The sequence below is a fragment of the Alexandromys fortis genome, unplaced genomic scaffold, assembly GCF_014885135.2.
Source record: "Alexandromys fortis isolate MF-2015 unplaced genomic scaffold, M_Fortis_MF-2015_v1.1 scaffold_0, whole genome shotgun sequence".
NCBI classification, from domain to species: domain Eukaryota; kingdom Metazoa; phylum Chordata; class Mammalia; order Rodentia; family Cricetidae; genus Alexandromys; species Alexandromys fortis.
Window position 1 is genome coordinate 20870430 of NW_026067949.1, and position 13514 is coordinate 20883943.

Here is a 13514-nt window from a genome sequence, read left to right on the forward strand (position 1 = left end):
ATATATATCTTCTTTGAAGAATATCAATTCAGATTTTCTGCCTACTTTTATTATTTTTCTGTTTCTATGGAGCCATCAACATTCTTTATGTAGTCTTGATGTTTTGATTTATGATTTTCTTCCTTCATGAAGCTATTATTTTCACTTCTTTGTTCTCTGTTGTTGTTTTCATTGGAGTATACGCACGTACATAGTACTGAGTTTCTTAAGGATATTGTCACACAACCACATAATGTATTTGGTTTTTTTATTTTTTCACATAACGTATTTGAACATATTGCCCTATATACTCCCATGTTCCCCTTCATCCCTCCCTTCAGTCCTCTCCACCCCCTAGAAAGTTTTCCGTGTCATATGCGCACATGTGATTTTCTGTACCTATAAAAATAAATCAAGTCATCAGCCAGATGGCTCAACAGGTAAAAGCATTTGCTGGGCCAGTTTGGTAACAAGCCTTTAGTCTGTGGAGCTCACCTAGAGGAGGCAGGAGAGAACAGACTCCACAGATTTGTCCTTGAATCTCCACACAAATACCACGCATGTCCACACCCATAGCCACATTCACATTTTAGCAGATTTCTCAGCCTTTTATTATACAAAAATATGTCATGTGTATGTATTTTATTTCTTTCCTAATTATCCTAATAAATGTTCCAACACAGTGCTTAACAGACACGGTGAGTGTGACCATCTTCTCTTCATTTTAAAGAGGAAAACTTTCAGTTTTTCTACATTAAGTTCAATGTTGGCTGTCAGGTTTTCACAAATGTGTTTTACCTGGTTGATAAAGTCTGTTTCTACATTTTTAGGAATTTTTATCATGAAATGTAGTTCAATTTTGTCATTTTTTCTCTGCCTATTAAGATGATCATGTCAATTTTATTGAGATGATCATGTTCTTTATTCTCTTAATATATTGCATTAGCCAATTTGTCTAACATTTTAACCGCCCTTGGATTCCAAACAAACCTTTCTTGGTTGTCTTGTATAGCCAAATTTCTATGTTGAAAGTTTAACTTTCTGATATTTTCTGTTGAGGATTTTTGCCTTTAATCAAAAAATATCAATCTATATTCCCTTAGGATTTTCTGTTTAGCTTTGTACCTGAGTCACACTGTGCTTAGAAAGGGCTCTCTCGATTCATGTGTTTCCCTAGGATGGGGACATTGAAGAGATCTCCTGGGTAAACTGGGATTGGGGAGGGGCAATGGAGGGAGGGGGGTTTGAGGGAGCGAGCAGGTTGGACAGGATAGGTGCAGGAGGCGGGCTGGAGATGGGACAGAGGAGGAGAGTAACAAAAGAGACCTCTTGGGGATCAAGAAGAAACCTGGCACTAGGGAAAACCCCAGCAATCCACAAGGGTGACCCCAGCTAAGACTTAAAACAGTAGTGGAGAGGGTGCCTGAACTGGCATCTACCGTAATCAGATTGGTGACTACCCTAGTTGTCATCAGAGATACTCTCTTCAGTAACCGATGGAAGCCAATACAGAGATCCATAGCCAAGCATTGGGCTGAGCTCCAGGAGTTCTGCTGAAGAAAAGGAGGAGGGATTGTATGAGCCAGGAGAGTCATGATGGGGAATCCCACAGAGCCTGTTGGAGCTCATGGATGCTGGCCCAACAGTTAGGGACCCGCAATGGAACTGAACGAGGCCCTCTGAATGTGTGACAGCTGTGTCTCTTGGTCTCTCTGTAAGGCTCCTAGCAGTCAGATCAGGACCTGTCCTCTGGTACTTAGCTGGCTTTTGGGAGCCTGTTGTCCCTGCTGGATTACCTTGCCCAGCCTTGACACAAGGGAAGGAGCTCTGTCCTGCCTCAACGTGATGTCCCATGCTTTGCTCAAGCCCATGGGAGGTCCGGCCCCTTTCTGAATGGAAATGGAGGAAGAGTGGAAAGGGAAGGGCAGGTTTGAAGCTTGGTAACTGGGAGGAGAGAGGGAGGGGAAAGTTCAGTTGGTATGTAAAATAAATAAAAAATGTTCTTTAAATAACTTTTTTAAAAGTTAAAAAAGAAAAGAAAGGGCCCTTCTCCTTCAAATCTTTGGAATACTTCTGAAGAACTGATATTAATTCTGCTATAAATGTTCAACAGGCATTACCAGCATATCATCTGGAGCTAGGCATTGCCTTCCAGCAACACTTAATGCGTTATTTACTATTCGATCTCTTCATTTTTCTCTTTTAATTAAGTTTATTCACTTAGTTTATATCCCAACCACAGTTTCCCATTCTACCTCTCTTCCCATTCCCTCCCCGCACCTCCTTCTGCCCTCCCCCAGAATCCCAGAATCCAATCCTCTGTTCAGAAAGGGACAGGTCTCCCATGAGAGTCAACAAAGCATGGCATATCAAGTTGAGGTAGAGCTAAGCTCTTCCCTTCATATTAAGGCTTGGTAAGGCAACCCAGAACGAGGAATAGTTCCCAAAAGCCTGCCACCGTGTCAAGGACAGACCCTGTTTTCACTACTAGGAACCCCACAGGTAGACCAAGCTATTCAACTGTTAGAAATATGTAGAGGGCCTAGGTCAGTCCAGTGTAGGCTCCCTAGCTGTCAATCCAGTGTCTGTGAGCTCCAAAGAGCCCAGGTTAATTGTCCCTGTGGGTTCCCTTACGATGGTTTTGACCCTCCTGGTTGTACAATCCTTCCTTCCTCTCTTCAGCAGGATTCCTGGAACTTGGTCTGGAGCTTGGCTATGGATCTCTGCATCTGCTTCCATCAGTGACTGGACAAAAGCTCTCTGATGACAATTTAGGGTAGTCAGCTATCTGATTCCAGGAGATGACCGGTTCAGGCTACCTATCCACAGTGCTAGGAGTCTTAGCTGGGGTCACATTTGATATCCTCTTAAGATGTGTATGTACTGTGTAATCTGGAGTCGGCTCCACTAATTTGTATCTCCTTAGCAATTTTCTCATTTCATCTCAGTTCTAACTTATTGTCACGCAGTTGGTTGTTTCTAGCATATTCCTTTGTACTGGCTATTCGTTTAGGGTAGACAATAATAACATTTCACTCCTGGCATTAGGGTTTGGAGTCTCCTTCCTTCAGCACCATTGTCATTTTCACTAAAATTTTATTCTTTTAGCCTTTTCAATAACGCTTTATTTTGTTGATTCCCTACATTTTTCTGGTTCATAAATTTCCATGATGAGCCATTACTTCCCCCTTTCTGGTTGTTTTCATTGTCTGTTTGGTTACAGCGTTTGCTCTTCTTTTTCTAGTATCTTCAAAGGGAAACTTAATTTGGGAGGTGGGGGAGTGAGAAGAGTGGAGGGAAGGGATGCACTGAATGAGAAAAGAATCTATTTTCAATAAATAAAGAGAGAAAATTTTAATATAGTTCTTCTTAGCCACAGTGTTTTTCCTGGTGCTTCAGTCTGTTATGTCTTCATCTCCATTTGTCTAAAGCTTTTATTTCCTTTGTGATTCCTTGACCTATGTGCCATTTAAAAATGCTGCCCTTTCTCATGTCACAATTTTTGAGAGTTTTCCTACTAGTTATTTCTTGGCATGTCCATCTCTATTGTGGTCTACGTTCACTGAAATGTCACTCTACAGTGTATGACTTCATGCCCAACCAGTGTCGGTTAAGAAGATGAAGGCATGGTCTGTGTGTGATTGCTATGTTGTATGTAGCCCAATCAGTAGTACCATTCAAATTCAAATTCAGCAATGAATTTGAGTGTTTTGATGCTCTAGTGACTGGTGGCTGGAAATGCCCTGTTTGAGAGGCTGGAGAGTTGGCTCAACAGCTAAGCACACTTGTTGTTCTTGCAGAGGACTAAAGCTCAATTTCCATCACCCACATTGGCAGCTCACTGTTAACTCCAATCCTAGGGAATCCAACACCTTCTTCTGATCTCAGTGGGCACCAGACAAGTAGGTCATACACAAGCGTACATCCAAGCATAACGCTCAAACACAAAATGATACAATATATAAATTCTAAAAATAAATAAAAATGTCCTGTTTTAACATTTATATTTTTACATATTATCTGTAACAGTTTTTATATTGTAACAGTTTCATGGCAATGAAATTAAAATGTCTAAAAAAGAGGCATTTTCTAAATCACACGAATGGAATGTGGTCAAATTATTTACCGAGTACTTACTTTACAGTCTTGTCCATCCCATTTTCTTGAAAGATGCCTTCTGTGCCCTCCTAAAACTCAGTGACATACAACTCTGTTCTCTGGAATTCGGTAATGGGGCATATACTATTTCTCTACTATCCAGACTAAGAGTCAGCAACTGCAAGGAGCCAGAGAGCCCATAAGAAACTGAACTCTACATGTCTGCTTGCTTATCTTAATTTTAAATAGCCACAGCTAGAAATTCTCTATTGTAAGGAGGCTGCTTGTGTGTTCCCGGCTATCCTCTGCTTGTTCATTTCCTGGCCACCCAGACTCCCAAAATAACCACACAGAAACTGTATTAATTAAATCACTGCATGGCCAATTACTCAAATTTATTGTTAGCTACCTCTTACATCTAGAATTAACCCATCTCCATTATTTTATATTTTCCTACAAGGTTCATGGCCTACTGGCAAGGTTTCAACATGTCTGTCTCTGGCAGAGGCTCCATGGCTTCTCTCTAACTCCTTGTTCTTTCTCCCAGCATTCAGTTTAGTTTTCCCCACCTACCTCTATTCCCTGAGCAGGCCCAAGACAGTTTCATTATTAACCAATGGTATTCACAGAATACAGAGGGGAATCCCACATCAATTCTCCAATTGATCAGTCAGGTTATCACTTCATTGCCAGATATCCCCCCCAACACTGTGTAGTTTATGTAGTTATAATGTAGTTTAAGTAGCAGAGTCCCCCAAGTCAGCGTGGAGAGTTTCAGATATGCTAGAAGTCCTGGAATGAACTGTGGGACTATTTTTTAAAGATTTAATGTCTGTCAGTCTATCTGTGTGAGCTTTGTAACTAGAGCTGTGGCCCACCAATCACTGATGCTGGGATCCTAACTTTGTGGTCCTTATGATTGAACAGCAATGGCAAGTATTCTTCACCAATGAGCCAGCTCTCTCTCCAGAGCAGTCTCTCGCCACTTCCTCATGGGAATATTTTTTTAAGGATACTATTATGGGTGTACTAGGCAATCCAAGAACTCAGATTCAACAAGTCAGATCTCTAGTAGAAACACCAGCTGTGTGGGAACCACAGCTGAGAACCAAGATACACACAGAGTCCCTGGAATCTGCCTGCATCCCAGAGCACTCCCGACTCCTCTCACCCAAGCCCAGCCAAACTGCAAGGGAGACAGGAAGCTTCTCTTTCCTGATGTGGGAAACTAGGGAAGGAAAAGCAGCAACCTTCAAAGCTCGGGCGGAAGCAGTTACATTATGCAGATAGTGCTGAGCAAAGGGAATGAATGAACCCATGCGGCTCTGCACGGATCTTTTCATAGAACTGCCTTCTGAAAGTTTTTACAGACTTAGAGAATCTTCCCGGGGAGTGTTTGAAGTCAGGAGATAGAGGGCCCTATTATCCTCATCTCTCAGTAAGGCACACCTTTCTATTTTCCAATAAGGTTCTTCAAATATGTATTGATGAAAGCCAAATTGTTCGTAGATAAAACAGGCATAGCCAAAATATTGTATCCTCTGGTATAACACGTGATATTAGCAGAAGGGAGGTTATTTTTGGGTTTCTTTCTCTTTTCTAAAGAAGTGTAAATGTTTGATGTCAGATCAGTGTCTTTTCTTATATTAGCACATGCAGTAGATAATATTTTACAGTGTGATCTGTCATGAGTAATATGCTTAGTTTATCCCAGATACATTCGGTTTTGCTAGTTCAATGCAATTAAATCCTACACTCCAGAACCTCCTACACTTACCGTTTCCTTTTCTCTGGGATCATGTGATTCCTTAATCAGAAACAAAATAAGAAATCACAATGCTCGCTCCTAAGCCACCGTGGGATAAAAACGGGTCTCTTTAGATAGACCTTGAAAATTGGTGTCCCCCACGAAGGGAAAGCGCGCTGCGGAGAGGAAAGTTGAAAGTCACATTAGCCTGACGCTGTGAGCGAGAACGAAGCCCACAGGTAAATTTAATTTCCCTGCAGGGGAATTAATCCTGCTTCGCCCATTTGTCTGCAGGTCATAGATCTGTACTGGGGAGTTGATGAAGACGAATGGGACAGCCCTGAGCTGCAGAAGATGCGCATGAAGCTGCTGGAGGAGTGCCTGAAGACTTCTGCAGGTCCATGCTTTGTTGTGGGTATAAAAACACTAACGCTTTCTACTAAATCCTAAGAATGTGACAGCATGTGCTGGTGTGTGCGGGCTAGGGGCTTTCTTAAGTACCAAGAGGAAGATTTCTTACGTATTTATTTTAAAGAATTGTAACCCTCTGCTTACCCACACGTGTGAGAGAAAAAAAAATCTCTTCAGCTCTCACAAGACATATTACAAATTAATAATGAATATTTTGAAATGGTAAATGGGTGGGAATGACTTGGAGTTGAGCAATTTTCCAACTTGCAGTTAGCAATAAGGATGGCTTTCTGTCTTGCAGTAGCTTTGCTCATCAAGCTGTTTGATTTACTACATCACCATATCTTTTTATTCCCCCAAAGTTAAAATGTCTATTTTACCAATTAAAAGGTTTTACCAAGGATAATAAATTGCATCAAGGTCTGCATGTGCTATCGGCTGCTCTTTGTGTTGGGCACATGCCAGGGTTAAGCATGTGGCAGTGCCATTTGGGGCTCCATCTTCTCTTGATTCGACCTTTGCAATGAGCAAAAGCAATATATTTCCTCACTCTCTTGGAGCTTACATTCTTCTGTGGATAGAAGTGGGAAGAAGCAAGCAAAGTAAGTCAATAAAATAAGAATTCAGGTGGTGATCAGCACAATGAAGGAAAGAAGAAAGGGAATGCAAGCAAGGGGGAGATTTGCTATGTTTATTGATAGGTGGTCATTAAAGGAAAATGGTATGGGTGTCATGGGTGGGAAAGAATCTGGCCAATATTCTAAGTCAGGGCTCTCTAAGGAGTGGTTGTCCAGGCTTATCTTGTCTTGGCATGTGCCTGGAAGAGTGGGAACAAATTAATAATGAATATTTTGAAATGGTACAGATGAGGGACAGCTGCCAGGCCTTTGGAATTTATTTTAAAAAGTGTTACACATAATTGAGAACTTCCAATTCTGGAAAGAAAAATTTATTTAAAAGAAATATTTCACTTTTACTGAGTGACAAAGAAAGTCAAAGAAATAAGTTGAAGGATGTAAAGAAATGATCCTACTGTGTGTGCCCAGGATTTGGCCCAGGACATGGAGGGACATGCAGACCTTGGAGAGTGTCACAGTACTACAAAGGAAAGAAAACTGGTTTAGAGGTTGGCAGAATGGATGTATAAAAACAGTGATCTAAGTCTTGGAAAAATGAATCACTGTGGTTTGAATTAGGAATACCCTCAAGGGCTCCCTTGGTCCCCAGCTGGTAGTGCTGTTCGGGATGTTACACGACTCTTAGGAGGTGGACCTTGCCAGAGGAAATACAGTACTATGAACAAGCTTCAAGAGTTCACAGCCTTAGCCTGCTTCCACTTGACTTTCTCTGCTTCAGTGTGTGGTTAATACGTAGGCCAGGAGCTTCCTCCTCCTATTGCCATGACTACTACTTGCTGCCATGACTCCCCACCATGATAGAGGGTTCTCATCCCTCTGGAACCATAAGGCAAAATAAACCCTTTCTTCTCCAAGTTGTCCTTGGTCACAGTATTTTCTACAAGCAAAGTACCTAAAACAACTGTCCACAAAGGAGATAATACAAGCCACTAAAGCAGAGGAGGTGTGAGAGAAATGCAAATCCCAGAACACAGGTTAGATCCAATTTTTTCATGCTCAGAAAGCTAGATTTGAGAAGCCTACAATTGTATATACCTCTTGGCAACTCAGCGGCCATGCTCTCAATAGCTCCGTCTCAGTCCAGCCTAGGGAATTCAAAAGTAACAGATATTTCACCCATTTCATAACACACTAGAGTGTTGTGCCTAAACTAAAACTACTTGTTATATGGCTTGATCTGTAGAGGGGGTGCGGCAGTGGGACCAGGAATTATCCCAGATGCATGAACTGGCTTTTTGGAGCCCATTCCCTATGGTGCAATACCTCGCTCAGTCTTGATACAGGCGGGAGCAGGGAGAGAGTTTGGTCCTCAACTTGGTATGCCAGACTTTGCTGACTCCCCAAGGGAGGCCTTACCTACTCTCTCTGAGAGGCAGGTATGATGTTGGAGAGGTAGCTGAAAGTTCTACATCTTGTTATGAAGGCAGCAGAAGGAAACTGTGTGCCACACTGGGGGTAGCTTGAGCTTATGAACCCACCTCCACAGTGACACACTTCCTCCAACAAGACCACACCCACTCCAACAAGGCCACATCTCCTAAAAGTGCCACTCCCTATGGGCCTATGGAGGCTATTTTCTTTCAAACCATCACATTCTCTAACCCCCTCATGAAAGCTATAGGATACACAAACACAAATAAATAAACAGTGTAAATGGGATAGCATTCATTCTTATCTCTCTATTTGAAAATTATAAACCATATGCAATAGATATTACTTTGCTAGATATAAATTCACTGTATTCTTTTAAATTTATTTATTTTATGTGTATGAGTGTTTGGTTTGCATGTATATATGTGCACCACGTGCATGCCTGTTGCCTGTGGAAGTCAGAAAGGGGCAAGCCAGTAGCGGCACTCCTTCTTGGCTTCTGCTTTTGTTCGTGCCTCAAGATTCCTACCCTGCTAGAGTTCCGATGAATTGCTACCTAGAAATGTAAAACAAAATAAACCCTTTTCTCCCCTGGTTGTTTCTTAGGCACTGTATTTATCACAATAGAGACCCTAAGACACCCAGCCTTTGTGGGGCTTCTGGGAATTATTCATGTCCTCATAAAGTGTTGCACAACAAATACTTTACCAATTTCGCTATCTCTTCAGCTCCCACAACCTAGTCTCTTCAGTTTTTATGTGTGTCTGGTGTGTATATGTGTACGGATACACATGGGAACATGTGTGCAGGTAGGAATGCATGTTGGTGCACATGGAAGCCTGAACAAGGTCGATGCCATGAATCTCTCATGATCACTCTCCACCTAAGTCTTTGAGACATAATTTTTTAATTGAACTCAGAATTACAGCTGGGTCTCCAAGCCCACCTGGCATTTATACGGGGTCTGAATATTCAAATTCCAGACTTCGTGTTTTCTAGGCAAGCACGTTATCCATTGAGCTATTTCCTAGCCCTAGTTAAAGTCCCTTTAATTCCAAAGCCCACATCTTCCTACTCCAAGTTCCTAGCGGTTTAATGAGACTCTGTTTAGTTTTATAGCCCACGTTCATTTTCCAGCAATCTGCTGCTTCTTCCTCTACAGATTTATAGGAAGTTTACCATAATGTCCTGTCTCAGCTTCCTTCATGGTGTCCTCTATCATACAGTTGAATGATTCAGACAAAGTAATCACTAGTCTAGTAAACATAATACCTTTCTCTAGTAGAAACTGAAGCTGTGCTGTCCATGGTTTTATTAAGATTATTTGAGTCAACTATTACATTTCATAATTAACTTGAACATTTCAATCTATTTTCCCTGGGCAGAGAAACTTAGAAGCTTCAAAATCCTGTACTAGATAATGCCAGAAATTCAAATTTAAAAAACACAGAAAGGATGTCTTGTACACGCCCCACCCCACCCCCTACACACTGCCCCAGTATCTCCTTGCAACCAGAAGTCTATATATTATTCTCAACAAACACATTTCACAATGGTGTTCACTAGAGCATACATAAGACCCTGTTAGCTCGCTGATCTAAAAGTGGGTACCAAACTACTCAAGTCCTCCTAAGCACTGGCTAGGTATAGCGAGAGATGCAAGGAAGTTAGTGGGGTAATACAGTGTTACACTAATGCTATGTTGAAAAGAGAGGGGAAAAAAGATGTCTTCTGACTCCATAGTTCAGAGGATTCCCCAGAGGAACCAGAGTTTACATTGATACTCAAAAGATTAAGAGCGAGTCCAGATCTAGAGCAGAAGAAAGGAGATATTGATTCTCCAAAGAGCAGAAATTCCTGAATGGAGGCAGAATACAGAGCACTGTGGGACATGAGACAAGAAATGTCTTGTTTCAGGACACTCCGCATGTACTAGCGGCTTTTGTGTTGCTCTGATAAACCCCTATGATCAATGCAACTTATAAAAGAAAGACTTTATTGGGCTTAGGTTCCAGAGGGATAAGAATCTATCAGGAAGGAAGGAAGGAAGGAAGGAAGGAAGGAAGGAAGGAAGGAAGGAAGGAAGGAAGGAAGGAAGGAAGGAAGGAAGGAAGGCATTGCAGCAAGTGGCAGGCATCAAGGCAGCAGAAGTGGGAAACGGAGAGATCACATCCTCAGCAGCAATCTGAAGCAGAGAGAGTGAATCAGAAGTAGGATGAAGCTATGAACTCTCCAAGCCCACTGCCAGTGACATATTTCCTCCAGCAAGGCCACATCTCCTAAACGTCTCCTGACAGTGCCACCTACCAAGGACTAAGAACTCAAATGCCTGAACCTATGGCGACATTTCTCCTCCAAACCAACATACCTCATAAGGAAACTGCAACAAGAATGTGCATAGTGGAAAAGTTGAAGGTGAGGGTCCTAACTGGGAACATGACTAATGTCCTGAGGCAAGGGAAAAGAGCTGAAATAGAGAAGCAGGCATGAGACATTTCACAGAGATAATCAGTGAGAATTTAAATCTGATAGAAGACCTAAGGATGGGTCAAGGTAACCAAGCTAATACCTTGGGAATTAGCTCTAGCTCCGTTCCATCATCACAGATGCTTAAAATCACACCAAAGCATGTGTGATGGCATGAGTTGCAATTGGAAAAACCTGGTGGGGGGGCAGTAGGCAGAGTCAGAGAGACACCAGGTAGCTGCCCAAGGAGACAGATGCCAGAGAACTTTACCTGGTAAACCACAGCCTCATGGCAATACACAAATTCATAGAAATAGATTGATTGAAGATATAAGAGTTATCCAGGAATATGCCTAAGCTATTGGCCAAGCAGTGTTGTAAATTAATATAGTTCCTGTGTGATTATTTGGGCTTGGGTCCCTGGGAACAAAAGAGCAGTCTCCTTTTACAGGGTGGGGCTTAGGAGGCATTCTTACTTGGTAGCCTTTTATCACAGCTGCCCAGAGAAACGCCAACATGCTATAAAGTCCCTCTCATCTTTCTGATCTTCCTCTTGCTTCTTTAGCTAGCATACTGGTTGCACCAATGTAACCGTAGGAATGCAAGTGACTCCACATCTTTCTAGATGCAGTGAACTAGCCTGGGCACCTGCACAGCCACTCTGCAGATAGGTTCCAAACAGTTCAAAGCACTTTGAACTTTTAAATAGTATTAGTTTCTGACCCCAAAGTTATACCAGGCTCATAGATTTTTGTCAGCCTTAAAAGAGGCAGCTGAATAAGCATTTGGAAGAGTCTGGATTATATTCTGGTAAAATAGCCATTAATTGGCTCCCAACTTGAATCAATTATAAAGATAGAGGTGACCCTGATTAACCAACAGCAGGGAAGCAATTGTATCTTAATTGACTACGGTAGTCTCAGTGATGTAGTGGACTCAGCTTTCTTCAGACGTAGCCGCTGAGACAAGCTTTAAAAGGGTGTCTATTAGTCATCACACCTGTCTCCTCCATAATGAGGCTGAAGCCTGACTCTAAAATGCTCAAGCTAACTTTAGTTTTTACTAAGTTATGAGTACATTATCTGGTATGACCCTGCTGCCGTGTAAATTCGGAGGACATCCCAGTTTAGTCCATCTGTCTTTAATGGCAGACACTATACAGTGTAAGCCATACTCAAGTTCTTGGTAACACATAGCTTTGTCCTTATGCCCATTACACAGCACAGTAGAATAACCCAGAAGCCCAAATTTACCGAAGGCCAGTGACTGCGTGCACGTGCGCGCACAGACACACACACACACACACTCACACACACACACACACACACACTTGATAGTGCAATCAATAAGTTAAGCTTTACTTTTTTAATCAATTTGTTTTCTAATCTCTGAATATATGACCAGTAGACTGTTAACTTGTTTATTTAACAGAAATGGATTGATTGAAGATATAAGAGTTACCCAGGAATATGCCTGAGCTATTGGCCAAGCAGTGTTGTAAATTAATGTAGTTTCTGTGTGATTATTTGGGCCTGGGTCCCTGGGAACAAAAGCAACAGAAGGCTGTTGCTATGAATGTTATCTAACACAGCGTACAACCCTGCTCTTATTCTAATTAAGTCTGCTAAAGTTTCTCAGGAAATTAAAGAAACAGTGGGTCTCCTTTTCCTCACTTTTTCTTCATGATCCAGAAGTACGGTGACACCAGCAGGCCCATGTTTCTGCTGGCACCATATATCTCATTCAGTTCCACTTTTGATATCACAAAAGAATGGAAAAAATAAAGTTTTATCTGCTTCTTTGCTCCAGTAGATAAAATGTAAAATATATATTAAGTTCCTCTGAGTTTCCCTGCCATGCAGAAGAATGTATTAAAAGTTTTCTTGGGGTAAAGAAATAAATTCTTACAATAATAAGGTTTTTGTACTTTAAAAATTTCCTTTTATAGTTAACTAGATTGTAAGTCTTGGTATTATATTCACAAAGTACCAAAAAAAGATTGCATATAAATTTTAGATCAACGGGTCATTTCTGCTTCTTGGAATGCTATGCATTTTTGAAGGGCAATTAGGAATGCCATTATTAAATAACATACACTAAAAAATGGAGCTATGGAATCTTAAAACTACTGTCAGATTAAATTAAAGTGAGTTTTGTCTGGATAATTGTACATCTAAATAGCTTTTCATTTATATCTCATTTTACTTAATACATTTATTATCTCTACCTCAACACTGCATGAAAACTAAGCACCCTTAATTTCTCTGATTCCCTCGCTTAAAAGGAAGGCCTGCTTCTTATGTTTGAAGTTTTGAGGATTTTTATAAACATAAAAGAGGGAATGAGACACTTATTTGGACTGTATTATGAATGCTTTATATGATGATAAATTCATTTATTCCAATAATTTATGAGCAAGTCACTGTTATAACTGTGGGGAAAAGAAGATTCCTGACTCTTGTCAATGCATACAACTAATAAGATTTGCTTCAAGACGTGAACAGAGGGAGTAAACCCTATGGCTAGGGTTTACACAATTACATGCTATAATGCTGCCTCTCAATTTGTCTCCACTCAACTTTTGTTTTCCCTGGATTAAGATGCATTAATTTCAACATATGAAGGTCTATGAGTCAATGTACCTTGATTTCTATTTTTGAGCAGAGACATGTGTACTAATAACTCACATAGATAGACTGGCTTCTCATGCATGTCAAAGCCAATGGTACAGAGACTAAACACCGTATGTTATGCAGAAAGAAAAGGAAAAGAAGAAACAATATAAACAAAATGAAAATCCAAAC

The 13514-nt window shown here is 41.1% G+C and overlaps 1 protein-coding gene across 1 annotated transcript in view; it reads left to right on the plus strand.

Moving 5' to 3' along the window:
* The window catches only part of Nwd2 (NACHT and WD repeat domain containing 2), a 110317-nt gene that overhangs the window by 49241 nt on the left and 47562 nt on the right, over positions 1–13514 (plus strand). Inside the window, exon 3 of the mRNA XM_050149628.1 lies at positions 6119–6235. Within this exon, the coding sequence (XP_050005585.1) occupies positions 6119–6235 (117 nt within the window). The remainder of the gene's footprint in view (positions 1–6118; positions 6236–13514) is intronic.